Raw genomic sequence first — 22418 nt, forward strand, 5'->3', positions numbered from 1 at the left:
AAACATATGAGCAATGCATTTAGAAGTGGGGAAAGATATTAGGAGACAGGCAACTTAAGCTGATGTGGAGCAGAATGAGTTGGAGTTGAAGAGAGTCATGGAAATCATATCAGGAGATGAGTGAGGAAGGAATGGAGCACTTCATCATCAAATTCCTGACATGTATCCTTTAGGAATGTACAAGATATGATAGTACTATATGAAAAACTTGCATCATTACTAACTTCCTATCTAAAATTTTCATCCAAATCAATCTGTTACCTGTCAAGACTCCAACAGAGGTGTGATATATGGAGATTCAGTTATTTGTGGAATGCAAAATAGATTGTCATAGGAGTGCTTGCCTGGAAGAACAAGATACACTATGATTATGACAATTAAATGAGGTGAAAGGGTGGATGATTGTTTATGATTAGTATGAATGAGCTGAGTAGTGTAAATAGGGTGGTGAGAGATCTGAGGTTAATTCCTGAGGTTGTGTGTCAGAAGTGTGTGTGTGTGAGGAAGGATAGTGAGCATGTTACCTAGCTATGATAATGCAAAGTTGAGGAGCACATCCATAATGAATGGCATAATAGCATGAATGTGTCAAAAGAGATTTGGATTATGTGGATATCTGGAATGCATTTGAGGATAGAAGCGAGCTGTATGCAAGATAGTCTGTGTTTGATGAGGAAAGATGCAGGTATCTGAAAAAAAAAATGCTGTTATCTGGACAAATGAGTGCTAGTGCAAGGAAACTAGAGTTGTCTGGATAGATGGTAGCAGGGGATGGCCTTTTGTGGGTATAGTCACTTGGGAGAAGTGGAAATATATGATGTAATGCAGAGACCACTGTAGTCTGCAGGAATAATAATAGGAATTATCTGAAACCCTCATGGAGTCTGACTCACAGAGGGAAGTCCCTTTGTCATATACACAGCTCATCATACCATGCCTTAAATGAATTCAAATTCTCTGCAAACATCATACACTCAGTCGTGCATTCCAATCATTCACAGCTCTCTATGCAAAGAAAAACCTGCTTTCACTCCCTTGCTTACACCCTCTTCCCTCTTTATACAGCTTCCAGGGACGACTTCTTGTTCTTCCTCATCTCTCACCATTTTCTGAAACAATTCACTGTTAATCCTATAACAATCCTTTACCAACTTATACATCTATATCATATCACCCCTTTCCTCTTATTCACTAGACTCGGTAAATTGCATTTTTGCAACCTTTTTTCATACTCAACATTCCAGAGACCAGAACACTACCTTAGTCAATTGCCTCTGGATCCTTTCCCAAATTTGTTCATCTTTTTGAAAACCAGGTGATAACTTCCAGCACAGTAGTCAATATGTGCCTAATCAAGGCCTTATACAATGGGACCAGAATCTCCTTACTTTAACAAGTCAGTGTTCTCTGCATCATTGCTAAAATTTGTTGTCCTCACAATTTTGGTAATGCATTCTCTGAATTTTAAATATCCTTATCCATCATCATCATCATTACAAGATCTCTTATTTCCTTTAACAATATATCTCCACCAAGAGTAAATTCTACATCTCATCTGTGTCCCAAATTCTTCATCCCATCTATGTCCAGTCTTCATTAGGAACACTGACAGTGTGGTTTACTTATACAAATGCCTGGAGTGTTAGGAACAAAGGAGATGAACTGGTGGCATTGATAGTCACAGCCTGTCCAAAGAGCATTGGGATTAGTGAAATATGGTTGACTGGTTAATATCCTGACAGGAGTAGAAGTACCATCTTCTAGCATATTTTGACAAGATAGAAGATAAACGATGTTGTGCTTTCTCAGGGTGGAAGACTTAGCAGGAAATAGAATGAATGGCTTTGAGAACACATGTCAGGTAGAGATGGGAAGGACTATACATTTAGAGATGTTACTATAAGTCAGGGAACAGAGAGAGAGAGGATGAAGAGCAGGAGATCTTTGGGCAGTTGAGCTTGGAAAGTGCCAAATAAGTGATGATGGAAGATTTTAATTATGGCAGTATAAAAATTGGGAAGAAGAAGAAAAAACAGCATATAGTAGTAATGGAATTTCTGAAATTTTTAAGGAACAAATGTATTAGATAACATGTAGTAGAAAGAATTTGAGATTCAAGAGTTTTGGAATTAGTCATAGCATCAGAGGATTTGCTTGTAACTGAGATAACATCCTGTCTCAATTTCTTAGAAATCAGCTTGAGACAGTTCTGTGGATGGAAAATTGGAAGAGCGAGATATCCCTTGTGCATGGGATACAATGAAGAAATATTTATTAGCAGCAATACCTTGAGTGAAAAAGAGAACAAGATTTGGTGTAAACAGGATGACTAATGATATCAAACAGGAATGGCAAAAGAGGTTATAGAAAAGTATAAGGAGAAGAGTGGAGAGCAGTTGTATGTGGAATATGACTCAAGTTATGAAAGTGAATAGTGTGATAAGGAATTGAAGAATTTAAAATATTTTAAGTTAAAACTTTGAAAGAAAACACAGATCTAATCCAAGAAGTTGGAAAATTAAAATAAGAGTTAAAAGTAAAAGTCTTAATATGTTATAATAAGGAAAAGAAACATATATATATATATATATATATATATCATTATAAATTCAGATCTAAGTTTGTAATCCAGGTCACAGTTTCAGGAGCCGCTTGTAAAAAGTCATTCTGATAAGCATGGAAGATGCATTCTGTTACAATATGTTGCATAGTCTGTCGTGGAGCACCACAGTCACATTCTGGAGATGTTTGTCTGTTCCATTTATAGAGAGTATCTCCACATAGGCCATGATTTGTCCGAATTCTATTTAGTACCGTCCATGTTTTGCGAGGTAGATCTGATCCTGTGATGATTTGATCACCTTTAAAGATGTTATGCAAATGTTCTTTCGTATTTTCCTTCCACGTTTCTTCCCACTTTGATAAAGGATTAAAATTATTTAGCACTAGTTCTTCTGCTGCTCATAGTGATGGATGGCGAGATTTCAATCTATTAACGTTAAGAGTTGGGAGATCCTGATGAATAGGTAGGTTCGGATTACCAGCAATTTTTTGGAATTCACGGACTAAAGAATTCAATCTGTGTAGTTCTGTAGGAATAATGCCTGCTAAAAGAGGTAACCAATATGTTGGGGTCGATCTAATAGAGCCTGTAATTAATCTTAAGGTATTGTTCAATTGAGAATTGATAATCCTTGTGTGAGGGCTATTTAGCCACACAGGAGCACAATATTCAGCACTTGAGAATACCAAAGCAAGGGCTGTTGTCCGAAGAGTAGAGGCTCTAGAACCCGAGGTAGTGCCACAGAGTCTCTGTAGGATATTATTACGTGTCCTTAGTTTATGTGCCAAGTTTAAAAGATGTTGCCGGAAAGTGAGAGAACAGTCAAGTGTGACTCCCAAGTACTTAGGGAATGTATTATATGGAAGTATAGTGTTGTTCAATTCAATTTTTAGTTTCACATTTGCCAAGTTATTATTTAGATGAAAATAAGATATTCGTTTTGCTCCTATTTAAACAGAATCTCCATCTTAGTTAAGATAAAAAGAGGTCACTACCAGTTGGGTAGTGACCTCTCCTCATAATGTAATGACAGTATTACATCTCCTAGGAGCTGTCTTTTACATTGTGAGAAAATATCAAGAATAGTGAGGGAGCTTGCTCCACCTTTACTTCTAATTGCCTTCGCCAATAGTTTTTCGGCATGAAACTTATAGATCGTAGTTATCGATCTTTAGTTTCGCTTACTGGCTATAAAACAACAAAGGATGTTTATCCCCTTATTTTCTAGAATCTCCATCTTTTAAAATATTCATCTAGAATAGTTAAGTCAGCTTTCAGAATTTCTTCTGTACAATTTATGCTGTGTAGTTATTGCTATATTGTCAGCATAACAAAATTTCCTTGACGTAGTGACAGGAAGATCAGATATATACAGATTGAATAATAACGGAGATAAAATGGATCTCTGTGGCAGTCCATTATTTAACTTCCTTTTGCTGCTAGTTTTATTACCTATAGTCACTATAAATCTTCTATCTCTTAGCATATTGTTAATAATATGGACTATTGTTTTACATTTGATAATTTATATAGAAGGCCTTGTCTCCAAACGGTGTCGAAGGCTGTTGACAAATCATTAAATGCTGCTGATGTTTTTAAACCTTTTTGAAAACCAGCTTCTATGTGAGTTACCAAAGAGAGAACCTGGTCATAACACCCACTGTTTGGTCTGAAGCCAGCTTGTTCTATTGGGACATTTTTAAAAATTGTGGAGCTTATTCTATTATAAATAAGTCTTTCAAAGAGTTTATAACAACAACTGAGGAGAGTAATAGGTCAGTAACTTTCAGGTTTATGATTAGGCTTACCAGGCTTTAAAATTGAAAGTACTGTTGCTTTTTTAAAAATAGTGGGAAGTTTACCAGTTGTAAGAATGTCAGTATAGAACTTTGTTAACCATAATCTTGCATTTCTTCCTAGATTAATCAAAAATTCTGGATGAATGTTATCAAAACCAGGAGCCTTACCAGGCTTTAATTCCTTTAAGGCTGCTTCTTGCTGCATAAAAGGGTGTGCAAAATTTGAAGTTATAGGTGAAGACTTGTTAAATTCTTTTAATTTTCTCTTTATATATCTTGTATGCTTTTTATTGATTGGGATACGTGATATATTAACAATATGTATAGCTAGTTGATCTGGGGTGATTCTTGGTGGTTTAATCAAAGGAGCACTACCACCTAGTTTCCTAAGAAGGCTCCAAGCTTTATGATTGGAATGAGTAAAGTCTATACAGTCAACTGTATTTACCCATTTTTTCCTTTGGGATATATCCAAGTTTTCTAGGAGTTTGTCTGCTGTTTTTGGCTCATTGTTTATGTGATATTCATTATAAAGTAATTCACATTCTTTGCTCCAACCATCTATATAGTTATGCCTAATACCTCTAGGAATACTTTTCTTGGCAGCAGGCAGGTATCAATCACCTATAAATCGAAGAAAATTACTACTTATTGGAGATATCCAGCGAATACATTTGTCAAGTTCATTTGTGTATTTATTCCAGTCAGCCTTTTTAAAATTTCAGCATGGGATAGGCTTTGATCTTACAAATGGAATGGAAATACCAATGTCAATTAATACCGGTCTATGTTGACTATGAGGAAAGTCAGTTAAGACCATTCTCAGATTTTGCATAGGGTGACCTGAATTATTTTTGCTCACAAAACATAAATCAGGGTTATAGTCTCTTTTCCAGGCCACAGATCTAAAAATGCCTTTGTCTTTGGCATCAAAGACTAAGTGAAGATTATTTAATTCGATCCAATCAACAAGTTTTTCGCCACATTCGTTGTTTCGAGCATAATTCCACTGTTCATGGTGACTATTAAAGTCCCCAATATAAATTGCGGGATGTTCTGTATGTATGTTTTCTACAATATTTTGAGATAGAAGATAAACTTCTTTAAGACGATTTCGCACATATGTTGCTATTCCATATGCTTCATGATAAGTTGCACCAATAGCAGTGTAACCTGGAATGCGACCTCTTTTAAGGAGCTGTTCAGAATCAGCAGCACGTGTTTCCTGGACAGCAATCACATCAACTTTGTTGGTTAACAATAATTTCGATAAATAATCACATTTGGTTTTGTTAATAGATTCAATATTTAATTGACAAATACGTAGTGTAGAGCCAATGTTTCTAAATTCTGGTTTCTGCAAGTCACTATATTCAATAAATTCAGTAGACATCATGAAATTGGCCAGGAGATCCTTAGGATGGATTGGCTGCCTATCACTGTTGCTCATTTAGCACCACCCAGGGGACACTTATAGCTTTAGGATCACTATGGATGCGAGCAACTTTGTCCTCCCAGAATGTGGAAGAATGGCATTGCTAGATGGAAATAAGAGTAGCATTTGTAACACACCCTCCTTTTGTACTTCCAAACTTTGGAAGTGCAAAAGGAGGGCACAAAAGGAATAAATTGAGTGATTGGGAATGGGGATGTGAGTTCAATGTTGCAAAATGTAAGATTTTAAAATTTGGAAAACAAAAATGGGATGCAGAATTTATGCTTGGTGGAGATATATTGTCAGAGGTGGAGGAAATAAGAGATCTGGGGGTGATAGTGGATAAGGATCTGAAATTTAGGGGACACATAGCCAAAATTGTGAAGACAACACAAAGGCTTCTGGGAATGATGCGGAGGACACTGACTTGTAGTAGGAGGGAGATTCGTGTTTCTTTGTATAAGGCTTTGATTAGGCCACACATCGACTATTGTGTCCAGATTTGGTCACCTGGTTTTCAGAAGGATGAAGAACCAGGTGACCAAATCTGGGCACACTAACTAACTAAGGTAGTTTCTAACCTCTGGAATGTTGAGTTATGAGGAAATATTGAGAAGATGCAACTTGCAGAGTCTGGTGCACAGGAGGAGAAGGGGAGATATGATAGAGACCTACAAGTTATTAAGGGGTTGTTATAGGATCAGTGCTGGAGAGGTTCTATAGAAAATATTGGGAGATCAGTGAAGAACCAGAGGTCATCCCTGGAAGCTGTATAAGGAGGATGTGAGTAAGGGAGTAAGATGCAGGTTTTTTTTCATGCAGAGTTGTGAATGATTGGAATGCCTTGCCCGAGAGTGTGGTGTCTGCAGAGAATTTGAGTGTGTTTAAAGCACGATATGATGAGCTGTGTGTTTGATAAAAGTACCTCCTAGTCTCTGACTCCATAGGGGTCTTGAGTAATAATAACACTTTTCTCATAATGCATAGCAGTATACATGCTCTTAATGAAGTGTACTTTGCATTATGAGCTACTAAGTTGATGTGAAGTCAACTGCCTCTATATACAAGTAACTAAGTCATTAAAATACTTCATTTGCAAGCTTTGTTTTGTTTTCAGATGAAGTATTTACATGTGCAATTAAGACTAAAAAAAAAATCAGATATAGGATTAAAACAACATAACATCTAATTTATTTGGGTAGGTAAGAGAAAAGAGATAAAGTGAATATAGATAAAGAAATTGGGGAGTCCAAGGTGCATGACAAAAGTAATGATATGAGCATTGCTGAGTATTTGTGTGAACATCCCATATGTCTTCATACAGGATATTATGTTTATATGCTATTGCAAGGCACATGAGAAATGATAATTCATAGCATGAGTCAGTTTATCTCAAGACTGTGCATTGCAAAACTTTGAGGTGATATACACAAAAATTAGAAAAATACTGATATAGAATCTTCCAGGAAGAGAAGAGGGAAGTACCATCAATGATAGCAGAAATATTGTGTTTATTCACTATAGAATTCAGAAAAGATGACATTATCTGATGGCTTTGAGTTTGTTTTTTTCATATAAACAATCAGTAATAGTAAATATGATAAGTGAAAATATTACAAATATAAAAATGGTAATTTTTTTAAAATCCTCTGACCATTTCCAAAGGAAGAGCTGCTTTAACCCTAACTTTTGGATGATCAATGGGCAGCCAGTCTCCATGCTTAGCTATCACTGATAGCTGAGTCCAAAGCTAGTCACTAATTTCATAAGCATTAGGGGAGGATATGGCAGACAGTTGTTCCAGACATCTTATGGTCTGGAAATCCTAGTGGAAATAGTGAGTTCTGAAGTGGGTTTTGAGTTGTGTGATTAAAATTAGGTTTTGAGATTGGAAACTGATTTTTAATTGCAAAGTATTATATTCTTCAGGGGATAAAACGCTAGATAGTTCTGTACTAATGCAAGCATTATTGGCATGCAAGTTATTCTTTAATTTTTCATATCCATCAAGCAAAAATAACTGTTTTTCTTTAACTGTTGCATTACTTGTATTACTTTATTATTACATGTTATTACTTCTGTTACATCATAAACCTCATTCCTGTGTTTCATGAATTAAAAATTATCTAAATATATTTATTTATTTATTTGAATTCTAATAGTTCTAGATGGAACTGTCCTCCACCATATATTGTCACATGCTTACATTTTTAAGTGTTCTGATTTATTGCTTTTCATCTCTATGCATTGACAGTGGCTAGGAAACCTAGCTGAAAATTCTGCAGTTATTAAATTTTATCATTGTCATCTTTATATCATTCAACATTTAAGGATTGTTTTGGAGTTTGCTACTGTTTCTGGAGAAATATCTGATTTAATCACCGAATGTATTTAAAATCTTTTGGATAAATTGAAGTGATCAGAACATTATGAGCTTCTCATCAGAATAACACTAACTTTGGTGGTTCCAAACAAAGGGGAAGAAAAAATTTATAAAGAGAAATATCAGAATAGGATTGTACAGCCACATGCATAATGTCAAGATAAAGTGCTGCAGATTGTTTGCAAGTTGGCTTTCAAGGTATTCTTGTGAAAACATTTAAAAATTTTTATATTTATACTGTATAGGTTGAACAGCTAAAATCATTTTGTGATTTAGTATTATTACCAAAGCGCTTCAGGGAGTTATTCATCACTTTAGGCCCCACTCATACCAGCTGTTATCTTTTCTTGAATTCATCCATGCTACCTGTAAAGGAAAGCTATTCCAATCACTCTCTGCTCTATGAGAGAAAAATCTATTTCTCATTCTTTTGAATGCATTCATTCCAATTTTCCATGGATCTCACTTGTCTTCTTCCCACCCTCCTAAAAGAGTCATGCTGAATTCTTTGGGGTTTACTACCCTTAGTGCAAGGTCACGAGATCGCAAAATAAAAACAGGCTGAGCAGAGCATAAGAGGCTTCCTGGTTCCAGTCCATTGCCAGAAAGAGGAGATTCCAGACCAGAGAGAGAGAGAGGACTTCCAGGCCAGAAGAAGGATCCTGGTTGAGAGTTGATGGCAGTTTCAGTTTCTTGGAGGCGGCAGTTCGAGCTATTGGAGATGGCAGTCATCCAGGCATTTTCGGAGGCAAGCAGAGGAGAAAAGGCGGTGTAAATTACCCGTGGCTGCTTCGCTCAGAAGTTTTTCTTTTTGCTGTGGGAGAACAATCTTTTGCTGGAGCTGAATGAGTATCGCAGTCCACAGTCAGCTATTTTCCCTATGAGATATTACTGAAGCCAGACATTCCTGAGGAAGCTCAAGATCTGAGATGAAAGAATTGCCTTAGAACTTTTTGTACAAGACTTTTGACTGAATGTGCGATACAGAGCCTTTGTAAGTTCCATACTTTTGTACAATTCCTCTTATAGTATGTTATAGAAAGACTTTTAAGAATTTGGTTAATAGCAGTAAGAAGTGTCGTTAAGAGAATCGATTAGCATATTGGAAGTTGATATAAAAATTGTAAAGATAACTTAACAGAGAGTTAGCTACCCTCTTTGCAAGTAAACTAGAAGTTTAATAAGTTGAATTTTGTAAGCGGAGAGTAAATAAGATTGTGAGTTAAAGAAGTTAATTAGTGTTAAATTAAAAAGGTTCTAATTTATGCTAAAGATTTTATAAATGGATAGAGAAAGCAATCTCCCTATTGTTTAATTCATGTATAATTTGTAAATGTGTTTTAATTATTTGTTAAAGGAGTGCTGCCTGATCTTTTATTTTACAACTGCACTGTTCTTAAATAAATCGGACTTGTGAGCGGGAAATAATTTAAGGCAATAAAAATGCAGTTCAGTTACTTACGAACCATGACTGTTAAAGTAAACATTGATAAAAGAAACTTCACTCGTGAGAGAGAGGGAAATCTACCGGAAGTTTTATTTAGTCTTATGCCAATTAAAAGATATATTGGTGGCACAGTCTGACAAATTTCCAGCATTCATAGGCATTCAACTAGTAAATATGGAAGGTGGATAATCATAGTACACAGTGGAGTAAATGAGAAAGGATAAGAGAGAAAAAGTGCATTAGAGTAAAGCTATAAAGAATTAGGAATAGAATAAAGATAGAAGAGAGTAAAGATAGAGATTATATATAAGAAAAATAACATATACGTTTACAATGTAGTAGATAGCAGTAGATATTACAGAAACAAGCAATCAAAGGAACCGGATTACAAAGTACATACAGCAGTCGGTGGTTTACCAATTAAAAACTGTTGCCGCATGCTAGAAATTAGTATTAATAAATATAATATTATTAAACAACTATTTTTGATGGTTACATATGATAAGAATCTCCCAAAGTTTTGAGAGAGAGACAATCGTTCAGATTCAGGAACAGTTCTCTCTCTTTTGAGAGAGAGAGGAGCACACCTTATGCGCTCTATTAAGGACTTGATAACATTAATTTTTTGAGAGGTGTGAAGCAGACTTTTGATGGGTGTATCTACCAGTAAAGGTAAGTTTTCAATAAACACTGTTTGATAAATTACTGGAGGCTGTGTGTGTGTGAGGCAAATGTCCAAGAAAGGTAAACTACCAGCCTTTTCTTTTTCCATGGTGAACTTAATGCATGGGTGAAGGCTATTGATCTGCTGTAGGAAAGTGGTAAGTTCATGTTTAGAATGAGGCCAAATAGCAAAGATGTCATCAACATAATGAAACTAATGAGAAGGTTGGAGATGAATGGATGAGAACAAGGTATCTTCTAGATCAGTGGTTCCCAAACTTTTTCGGGCCACTGCCCCCTCGACTCCATAAACGCATCATCAGTGCCCCCCTTCCTTACCTGACCCCGCCCCACATTCAGAAAAGCGATTCACACAACCCACAAGGAATGGTAATAACATTTTTAAAACAAATTATTAATTTACAATTATATTTATTTTAAATATAATTTATATTTATTTTAAATCCCAAAAAAATTAACTTTAATAGCAACTTTACATTAAAATCTAATAAAACATTGTATTATAATGCTATTCAATAGCAGCTATTGACTTGAATGTTCAGAAAATCCTTAATGTGATGAATGGGCTTCATGGAGTGATACCAGGTTTCCTATATCTGGTTTAATATCACTTAGCAGGAGTCTTAAATCTCCACGTTGAGTTATCTGGAGTCCATTTCTTTGTTTCGAAAGAAGTTGCATGACCACACTAAAACCACGTTCCACCAAATATGATGTTGGAAATGCAACGAGGAGCTTCTTAACCACTCCCCACAGTAAAGGAGAACGAGCAGAGATCTCTCTCTCTCTCTCTGCAACCAAAATTCTTGATAAGATTTCTTAAATTTTGGCTTCAGCTCAGTCATTTTGTAGCTCAATTAGTTCCTCCTCCATGTCTCCCACTACCTCAGTATCGGAAAAGGGATTTATTGCCCAATCTGAAACTTCCAATGAAAGTAGATTCTTAAATCGCTCAGTCATAACTTCATGCAGCACATTCAAATGGTCGCAGTAAACTTGCAGATCATCAGTTTGCACCCTACGCTTTCCATCTAACTCGGACAGCTGGGAAATTGGTAGAGATCATGACAACTTAGGTTCCGCTTCAACAGATTTAACTTTGAAATAAATGTTGAGATAGAAGATTTGGCCTTGATTAGATTGATATCATTTCCTTGCAGCTGCAAATTAATTTCATTAAATTTGCAAATATATCTGATAAATAAGCAACTTCATGCCAGATAGCTTTGAGTTCATCACCGAGTAAAGTCTTTTTTGTCTTCAAAAACTCTACAACTGTATCAAAAAGATCATAAAACTGTCTCAAACAGTTGCCTCTTGACAGCCAATGAACTTCAGTATGGAGCAGCGAACGTTCAAAATGTTAATTTTCATCACAGCGCTCTCGAAAAAGTCTATCATTGAGAACATGGGCTTTAATGTTATTCACTGCAGTAATGACAGTGTGTAGTGAGTTGTGCAAGCGATTGCTGAGGTTTTATGCAACCAGATGTTGGTGATGAATGACACAGTGAATGGCAAATATATTTGGTACTGCTTTTTCCAAGTAGATGACAAACCCACTGTAGCGACCTGGCATTGATGGTGCTCCATCACTTGCACAAGAAAGTATGTTAGTAAGTGGGATTTCCTTATCTTTGAAGAACTGCTCAACAACACAAAATATTGACTCCCCTTTAGTGTATGTATTTAGTAGCTTTGCAAATAACTCTTGAACCAAACTTTCTTCCTTTACAAAGCGCACATAAGCTTTTAGCTTATGGCATATCTGCATCTGCCATTTCTATTTGGAACATGCAGAAATAAGCATACATACATATTCGAAAGCAATTTTTGTAAATAATAATCTTTATATTTATATCCTCACAATATAACATAACTATAATTTGCCAAGCTGTGAACCAGCACTTACATAGCTAAAAGCGTCATTTTTGTTCAGTAAACAAGAATATGGAAAAATACATTATAACACACTCAACATTATTAATGTAAAAAAGGACCACTTCAGAAATTACCAATAAAAAATTCAAAAAATGTCTTGGAAACAACAGTATATGTCTTGGAAACAACACAATAATAATCAAACAGCAGCAATTAATTATTGCACATTTCAGCATTTTGCAGCACACCTTCAGTGCCCCCTTGCCTCTTAGCACCATCCTAGGTAATCCCACCACCCACTTTGGGAACTCCTATTCTAAATGGTTCAAAATCTTCCTCTTCTACATAAATGACCTTCTCTTACAAACTTCAAATTCTATGCATGGTTTGGCTGAGGAAAATCATGTAAGTGCTTTAATATTGCACACATTAAGATATTCCATAAATAACATCCTAAATACCAATCTCCATTCCATTATGAACTTCGTTGAAACCATAGTCCTGTGTTATTTTTCATTAATTTTAATAATAGAAAAGATCTCACTGCATGTTACATTTCATAGTATTCAGATTTTCGGGCAAAACCAGATTGCTTCTAGTGTTGCCTTACATCTTTAATCTTTCTTGTTATAAACATATATTGATAGCCATTTCAGCCTCCAAAAATCTTGATACCCTTTTCTGCTGTAAATGCTACTACTCACATGTATTGCTGCTAATATTATGTAACTTTAAATCAGTATAACTCAGAATATTATCCTCACATTGGGGTGCTGCACCTAAAACCTATGGAAAGGATTTAAAAATAAAAAAACAGTTTATTAACAGCAATCTTATACTCATTCCAGTCTTGTTCCTTTTTTTTTTATGTATTTTCTTGGGTACTTTTTTTTTTTTATATATACCAAACTTGCCACCATTATACTTTTTTTTTAATAAGCCAGTAAGAACATTAGCAGGTGCTAGTTCAGTGTCAATATGCATCTTATCTTCAAATGTATCAAATCAACTTTTCATCCTTCTCTTTTGCTGCAGCTTCCTCACTGTTTTTATTTTCCCTCCAGCTGTTTGTGAAATACATCAACGGTTTCCATCTATACAGCATTGTTCAGATATGTACAGCACTGATGTGCTGTAGATTTTGTAACCTATCTTATGGAGTTCGTATCCATAAAACAAAAACTTAGAGGTCTTGATACCTAGAAGTAATAGGAGACAGGTAATATAGATGAATAATACCTTTATAATGACAAGGAAGTTCTTCCTCTTTATAAATCTTTGAAAAGACCACATCTAGACTATCAGATATAGTCATCTGAGTTTTGAGGAGATAGGCAATACTAGAAGGCATTGTTTTAACAATGTATTGGGGGCCTGTGGAATAATTATGAGGATAAATTAGGAAAAGCGGGCCTAAAAGTTTGATAAATAGAAAATAGAATGTGGAAGAGATATGATAAAACATAAGTTAGTAAGGAAATTTTATAGTAACATGCAAGAGAAATTTTTCAACTCGTGGATGTCAGGAGAGAAGAAGAGAATGATTTCTGGAAACATTGGACAGATATGGTCAATAAAACTGAGTACTTTTCAGGTAAGGCATTCCCTTTGGCATGTGTTAAATAGAATGGATTTCCAGAGGAGGGCAAGTGCTTTTTCAGCAAATGAATTGGAAGAGAGAGAGGAATGTGAGACACTGTTAGTTCGGAGCAGCTCACCCATGCTGAGTCCACAGTTACACCTAACTAATAAGAACATAACCAAGTTGAATGTATCATTTATTCTTTCAGTTTAGCATTGCGATGTAATGCATTATAATGTTAAACTATGTGTGATACTTTTTTCCAAAATCATTAATTATGTATATATATACCAATCCATGTGATAGTTACTGGTTACTATGTTCACCACAATTTATTTTACATTGTATTTTGTATATAGCACATTTCTTATAGTGTACCATTTGGATAGAACTACCAAAGTTCAAATCCAATCTGGAATGCAAAGAACAATTATAGTCTTTTCATTTGAAGGTGAGTTAGCTGGTCTTATTCTGAGATGTTTCTTCATGGAAAACAGACAAACTAGTCAAAGAAACATGTAATTAACAGACATAATACACTGGCCTTGTAGCCATAGTTTTTTTTGATCATCCTATAAATGTCATCTCTGCATAAACAGAAGTGTATCATTATTGTGAAATACAATTAAATTTCATAATAGATTCAATATCAGATAAATTCCTTTTGATTGCATGCTTTCACTTTTTTTTTTTTTTTCTAGACTTCATGCTGTCAATGTAAATTTTATTTTTTCTTATTTTGAAAAGATTTTGTATTGACTGTGAAGATTCATAATAAGATACAGTGGATTTACATTTAATAAAACTACTCTAGTCTTACAGAATGCAAATTCTGTATCTGGCTGTTACTCGACATGTATAAAATGTTATGAGAACCTCACATATGGATAAAATATCCATATGTGAGGTTCTCATAACATTTAATCATTTGTGTGAATGGGCATCTGGATAAAACAGCCTTCAGTGCTTGTGTAGAAATATAATGATAGAAATGAATTTGTAAAGATAATTAATATTCTAGACATTGCTATTTGTAAATAGCAAAATGTCATCAAGGAATTGATTTTCACATTTGTAAATAAATTTTCACAAATATGTATGCTCTGAAAAAAAATTGTAATTTTTTTATATTTTCTTGTTTTAAGTTGTTTCAGATTTTTAAATAACTTATAATAACCGAATAATAATAAAATGACATTTTGGAAGCTACTTTGCTATTGTTTTTTGACAAACTGTATACTTGCTCTATATGCATCTATTAAAGATATAACATGAGGTACTGTTTAAAACTATGATGCACTTTAGTTTTTAACTAAATAAGAATGTTTTCAGATATTCACTTCATAGCAGATTTGTCCAATGTATCATAATATTTCTTGTTTCATTTTTATTTATAATGAAATACTTGCTTGTTGTTTAGTTTTTAATCTTATTGCTTTATTATGCATAACATGCATTTTTTAAATTTTTTTAATCTCTTCCTCTAGCTTGAAGGCAATATTGATGACTGCACATGTAATGTGGATACGGTAGATTATTTCAATAATATGAAAATATATCCTAGGCTTAAGAGTCTTCTAATTAAAGATTACTTCAGGTATTTTAAGGTAAGTTTTGCTTGAAGATTTTGTGTGTATGTGTGTACACACACAAGAAGAATATATACACATCTTAAATGCATCATTAATATTTAGTTATTATTTTTATAAGGTGTGTGTATATGTACACAGCATCACACTTCATGTTCATAGTATATGAAAATTATGTGCATTACAAGGAATATGTTTTGTTTATTATCAGACTCCATAGCATGACTCATTGTGAGAGGTGATCATGTCAAACTATGGCTTAAACTCATTTGCTGTTTCCATACCTATTGTACTTGGAGGCAATGCATCCTGCTCATCTGCTACTCTTCAAGCAGAAAACTTGCTCCTCACTCCCTTGCTCTTATCCCTGATTGCACAGTTTCCAAGGATGAACCTTTGTTCTCTATCTTCTCCCTGTATTCTATGGAAAATCTCTCCATTACTCTACTAAAAACCTCCTGCAATTATTATCTATCAATTTATCTTTATACCTAATATTCTAGAGACCTGATACCACCTTATTTACCTTTTCTCTGGAGATTCCAAAATGTCTTCATCTCCTTGAAAATAAGCAAATGATCAAATCTATGCACAGTATATGTATCCTGAGTAAGGCATTGTGCAAAGGAACTATAAACCTCTTTATTTCTACATGTCAGTGTTCCCCTTATTGCCATAATCCATTGTGGTGATCTTGGAATTCTATCAGTATGGCCTCTAAATTTCAGGCCCGTTGTCCTCCATTAATCTAGGTATCTTATATCTTCCATTTTCTTTAAGGTATCTCAGTAGTTGTGTACATTACATCCTTTCCTTACCTTAAAATTTCAGACCTTATACCTCACAACATTTATTTTTAATCCCAACCGTGTATCTGAACTGATAATCTATTCAGATTTTCCTTTAGAACTACAACATCCACTTCATTCCTAGTATTTTAATGTTTACATTATGTGAAAACATTGCAAGCAACAAACACACATATATATATATATATATATATATATATATATCTATCTTTGTTTAAACCTAATCCAATATCATTAATATGAAAGTTTAAAGAAATATTGGTGCTAAAACAGACTGCTATGGTACACCATTAGACTTTATCTGGAATACCACACACCTCTTGTTAATGCTTATTAGACATCTAGTACCTATTCAGTACACTAAATGGTAAAAAAAGGCAAGTGGGAAAACAACTTCTAGTTAATTATTAACAACATGACTAGTCTCATCACAATCACATAGGACTTCTTCAGGTATGAAAGAGACATAAATTATCAGAAGGAAACTTACAGATATTAAAGGATTGGCATGGTAACAACAAAAGAGTACACCAATGAGCATGTGCTCATTGGTACTCTTGTTTACACATTTGACTGACACAGCTAGGAAACATTGAGACAAATTAATGCTGTTGTGGTTTATATTTCATTGTACAAGATTGATTAATATCTCTAAGGGCTGCCAGATTTTTCTATCTTGTCATAATAGCATTGTAAGATTTAATTCATTGCATAGAACTTAATGCATTTCCATTGAGGCATCATGCAGATTAGCTGAAGATAACTGTGATGACAATTCATCACTTCTCTGGTATTCTGTTGTAAAAATCTCATATAATCATGCTATTTATTATGTTCATTTTTTACAATATTATACATACTGAAAAATTATGAATAAAGTTTGTTTTTTCATCATGATAAGATAATCTAAAAATATTTATACATTTGTTTGTATTTATTAATGCAGTTGTACATTTAGTATTACCAGAGCCACCATGTGATTAAGCAGGGGTGATACAAAAGATATGTATTTAAGTAGTCAGTTTGCTTACCATATTTTGTAAATCTTAAAGACTTGCATAGAAATAACATGTATGTATATTGTTGAATGTTTGTTTATAATGGTGTTCCTATGCCATTCACTATTGCAATGTGCAGCAGCTGTTGTAATAGCAGCCATGTTGTCATTGGTTTAGCTTTGAACTCAGTAATGGACACTCTGTAACTGGGTAACAAGAATATAAGAAGAGGAGAGTTGGTAAAGAGAAATGTTACTGATTAAGTTCTGTGATCTTAGAATATTTTTTATATGCATCTTTAACTACTCTCCAAAGAGGACCTGTTAATAATTGAAGGACAATATAATGTGTCAAGCCTTCATGTATGAGGGTTGTTTGAAAAGTTTGATAAATTTCCAATAGATGGCGACACGATTCGTTCATTCACACCAGTGTTGGCACGTATCATCTTTTTCATGACACCTGGCAAAATTTTAGCCATGTGCAATGCATAGTTCTTGTTTGGCAAACATTTAAAATGACCATGTTTGCATTTTTCATAAAAATGGAGAAAACTGATTTCGTGCAGTGATAAAACATTTTATTTGAAGAAGTGGACAACCGTGCAGATCAAAGCCAAGTTAGATGCAGTTCATGGGGACTCTACACCAGCATTAAAGACTATTTATTTTTTGATAGTATAAACATGGTCGTAAGTCCATCAAAGATGAAGCTCGCTCCTGACACCTGACTGAGGTCACTACGAAGGAAATAATTGACAAAATCCATGGTATCGTTATGGAAGACCGCCGAGTCAGAATGCATAAGATTGCTGTGATTGTAGGCATCTCAACTGAATGGGTGTATAATATCCTGCACAAAAAATTGCACATGAAAAGCTGTGTGCGTGATGGGTGCCGTGAAAAGACATTTCAACGTAGTGTTTGGCGATGTTTAAATCGCGATTTGCAGGATTTTTTGCATTGATTCGTGACTATAGATGAATCGTGGATCCACCACTATACACCTGAGTCCAAGCAGCAGTCAAAACAGTGGACAATGGCCGGTGAAAGAGTACCAAAAAAGCTTAGACCATTTTGTCAGTTGGGAAGGTGATGGCCACTGTTTTTTGGGATTCCCAAGGAATTATCATGATAGACTACTTGGAAAAGTGTAAGACAATAACAAGAGTCTGTTATGCATCATTGTTAGAATGTTTAAAAGAACTGAAGGAAAAAACTATCAAGATTGGAGCATAAAAAAAAAAAAGTGCTTTTTCATTAAGACAATGCACTATCCCCCATATCGGCTGTCTCAAGGGCAAAATTGCATGAATTGAAGTTCAAATTGGTTCCATGTTCACCGTATTCTCTGGACTTGGCCTCCCTTGTGAGATTTTTTGTTCCCAAACTTAAAAGTTTGGCTCTTTGGGAAAAAATTTTCTTCAAACGAGGATGTCATCAAGGCTGTCAACAATTATTTTGCACAATTTGACAAATCCGATGTTTTAGATGGAATGAAAAAATTGTAACTTGCTGGAACAAATGTGTAGACCTCAATGGAGACTATGTTGAGAAATAAAGGTGATTTTTTTCCAAAAAAAATGTGTTTAACTTATTTTTTACCAAACTTTTTAAACAACCCTCATATTAGTGAGAATGTTATTTGCTTAATTAGAAGCAAGTGGTATATCTTCTAAGATGGAATCTGCATTCAAGTTTCTTTATTTTATTAGAAGTACATTTGGAAGTGCTCAGTTAAATGCATTCCTGTTGTCTCAGCAATACTCAGCTAAAATGAAGGAAAGATGCTTTAAGGAAATTTTCTTACTAGAAGAAGATATATGCAAGTATATTAGTCAAGCGAGATACTGTATTCTTAGACTCGCTCTTCTGGTAAACTAAAAATATCGATATATAGAAAACCCACACATACCAACAGATATCTGCACAGTCAGTCCCATCATTTCCCTCCTCATAAGCTTGGAATAATTTCCACCTTGGGACATAGAGCCCGTTCTCTTCTTGATGATTCAAATGAACTGCTTACAGAAACAAACCATCTGAAAACCTCTTTCGAAGTTAATGGATATTCCAAGAAAATCATTAACAAATTCCTTCTTAATCCTCCTAGACATCACTCAGAAGAAACAAATAGATTCAAAGGCAATATTTCTATTCCTTACATAAGTACTGTTTCACATAAATTAGCAAAAGTTCTAAAAAAATACAATATCAGAACCTTGTTCACTCCACTTCCAAAGATCCGTTCCTTAATTAGCCGTCCAAAACCTTGTCGTCATCAACTCAAATACCCTGGCGTATATAAAATATTATGCGACTGCGATATTCCTTATTTCGGGCAGACAGACAAATCTGTCGAAATGCATATGGAAGAACACATGAGAGACATTACTTATAAGAGACAGCGAGCAAGTGCATTATCAAGTCATATCCTTTTCTCGGCTAATCCTAATGATGATAACCAAAGTCACAAAGTCTGCTGGGAAAAATCTACAAACATCTTCCGTTGCAGTGACGAAATAGAGAGAAAAATTGTGGAATCGAGAGAAATCATCTTCAATCCTGTTCATCTAAATAACAACTTAAGCTACAACCTCCCAGATAGTCGTTCAGCTGTAATCATGTACTGGCGTTCACGTGATGCAGCAAGCACGCACTCTGCCAACAATGCAACAAATGAAAGAACAGCTTCAAATACAAATACAACGTTTTCATGCTAATTATGTATAAAGACTGTCTATGTTGTTCATAGTCTTTTAACCCTCAATGTTTAGTGTTTTTTCTTTTATAATGTCACCTGAAGAAGGCTGTTACAGGCCGAAACTAGTAGTGTGTTTATATTAAAACCTTTTTAATTAAATCTCGGTTCTAGTCATTCAATTTTTTTCATAAAACTATGTATGTTAACAGAGTCAATGATCATTCTGTCATATATAAAATGTGTGTGTGTATAGTCAAGTGAAACTATAGAACTTTCAGCTGAATGTTTTCTCTGAGTTCACATTGTCTAATTCTAGAATGCTATATAGCTATATTCTGGATTTAATCAGAATTAATAGATATATATATATAATATAATAGAAGTTATTAATTGTATAGAGAATATAAATGTCTATTTCCTAAGAGAGTATTAATATATAGAATTGAATCACATATATATTCATTTATAGTAAATATTTTATTTTTTTATATTTGAGCGTCATTCTTTGCATAAACATAACATGCTGATTTTGAAGTCACCATCATGACTATGAATACAAAACAACACTAAACAAAAATAAATTTATATATTAATATTTTTATCTTATTCTCCACGACTGACTTTAACTAAAAGGTTGGATATATAGAGCATGGTGGAGAGTAATATAACTGATGCAGTCAAGTGACAGGAGCAAACACTGGTGCATTTGTTTCTCTGTCCATATTATGGAGTCTTGCAGTATACCACCAGAAATAAATTCCTGTATCTTTCGAAGGACTATATTTAGGTTGCATAGATTGAAGTAGTGATTATATTCTGGTAAAAGGAGCAAACACACAATTTTAATTTTATACTCTTTAAGGATTTTGGCTAGTTTTTCTGAAATAGAGCCAATATAGAGAAGAAAAATAAAACCTTCAGCTTCCTCATTACCTGGCATGTGAGTCTGTTGGATGGCAAGAAATCTAGAGATGGTGCATTTATTATAGCCATATTGTAGGAAGGATTTTATTGGAAATTGAAGTTCTGTAGTTAACTCTTCCTCAACAGTAATAAGATGCGAGCTCTTTTCCTGGTGTTAGGTCATATGAAGAGGTATGCACCAGCCCACACTAATAGAGATGTCTATTAGTGTGGGTTGGTTTTCTGAAGATGGAGATTTTTAGCTTTACAGACCTTTTTAGTTACCCCCCCCTCCTGCCACACACACACACACACACACACACACACACACACACACACACTCACTCACTCGCACTCACTCGCACACAATCCTCTTCTGCAGATTTATCAAAGGCCTTAGCAAAATCTAAATGTACTACTGCATGTGCATCCCTCCAATACTTTTGACACCCCATAATTCCCATCTGATAATAATACTCAAGCAAATTGCTAAAAACCATTTCTGCTTAAGAAATCTATGAGTCAATAATGATCTTGATATTATTATCCTCATTCTTGATCAAAGCCTTCACCAGCCTGTCCAGCACACTGGCCTGTAATTCAAAATTTCATTCTTGTATTGACATCCCCATTTGCGAAGCAAAATGGTTTTATCCTCTTTCCACTAATCATTTGGAGCCCTTACTCTTGAAAGAGTATTGTTAAACAAGTATGTCAAGGCTGCTTTTAAATCTCTGGAATAGTCTCTTAATGCTCAGTGATGTCTTACTAAGTCCTATCACCTTACTAACATTATTTAATTTACTTCCTCATACAGTTTGCTTACTCAGCACTAGTCCTTCATTATTTCAAGAACTATCCAACATTTGCGCAGTATCTATCATACTTTGCTTTGAACTCATTCATAGTAATGGCACCCACAACAGACTCTGGCAACCTATTCCACTCATTCACTACTCTCCAAGGAAAAAATCTGGTTCTAACACCCTTGCTAACTACATTTTTACTCAGTTTCCATGGATGGTCCCCTAGTTCTCCCACTACCTGTTCTGAAAAATTTCCTCTGAATTAATCCTGTAAAAATCCCTCAGTAATTTGCATATCTCAATCATATCACCCCTTTTCTGCCTATCAACCAGTTTCTGTAACCTACAAATCTTCAACTTACTCTCGTAAAGTTCATTCCGTAGACCTGCTACCATCTTGTCACTTGCCTCTGGATCCTCTCCATCACCTTCTCATCATCAAGAAACCCTGGTGCCCTCTGTGTGCAAACTAATATCCAATTAATAATTTGATGAAATACTTTGAAATTGTTCATTAAATACTTAAAAGTGCAACTTGTCTACCATTCTTATAAACTAATATCTTCTGATAATTATTGTTTCTTTTATTGACTGCATATTGAAAGAATTCTCTCGATTTTTCTTGGCTGATCACTACTGTGCTATACTTTAACTTTTCTTACCAACAACTTTATAGCTCCTGCTCTTCATACTCCTTGCTGTATTGTCTTCCATTTGCTGCCTTCCAGACTACCATCATTTCATCATTCATCAATTTTACACCTAGTCTGTTTAATTCTCTGATCATTGGAATAAATGAGTCTGATGATCATGAGTTCAGGAGACACCTTGCAGGT

The 22418-nt window shown here is 34.6% G+C and overlaps 1 protein-coding gene across 1 annotated transcript in view; it reads left to right on the forward strand.

Moving 5' to 3' along the window:
- Ero1L (endoplasmic reticulum oxidoreductin-1-like protein) overlaps positions 1 to 22418 on the forward strand; it is a 252075-nt gene that overhangs the window by 4947 nt on the left and 224710 nt on the right. Inside the window, exon 2 of the mRNA XM_090399137.1 lies at positions 15262 to 15381. Coding sequence (XP_090255263.1) covers positions 15262 to 15381 — 120 coding nt within the window. The remainder of the gene's footprint in view (positions 1 to 15261; positions 15382 to 22418) is intronic.

Source organism: Typopeltis vanoorti, chromosome 10 (assembly GCF_054136105.1).
Source record: "Typopeltis vanoorti isolate ZY-2024b chromosome 10, IOZ_Tvanoo_1.0, whole genome shotgun sequence".
In the NCBI taxonomy this organism is placed as follows: domain Eukaryota; kingdom Metazoa; phylum Arthropoda; class Arachnida; order Uropygi; family Thelyphonidae; genus Typopeltis; species Typopeltis vanoorti.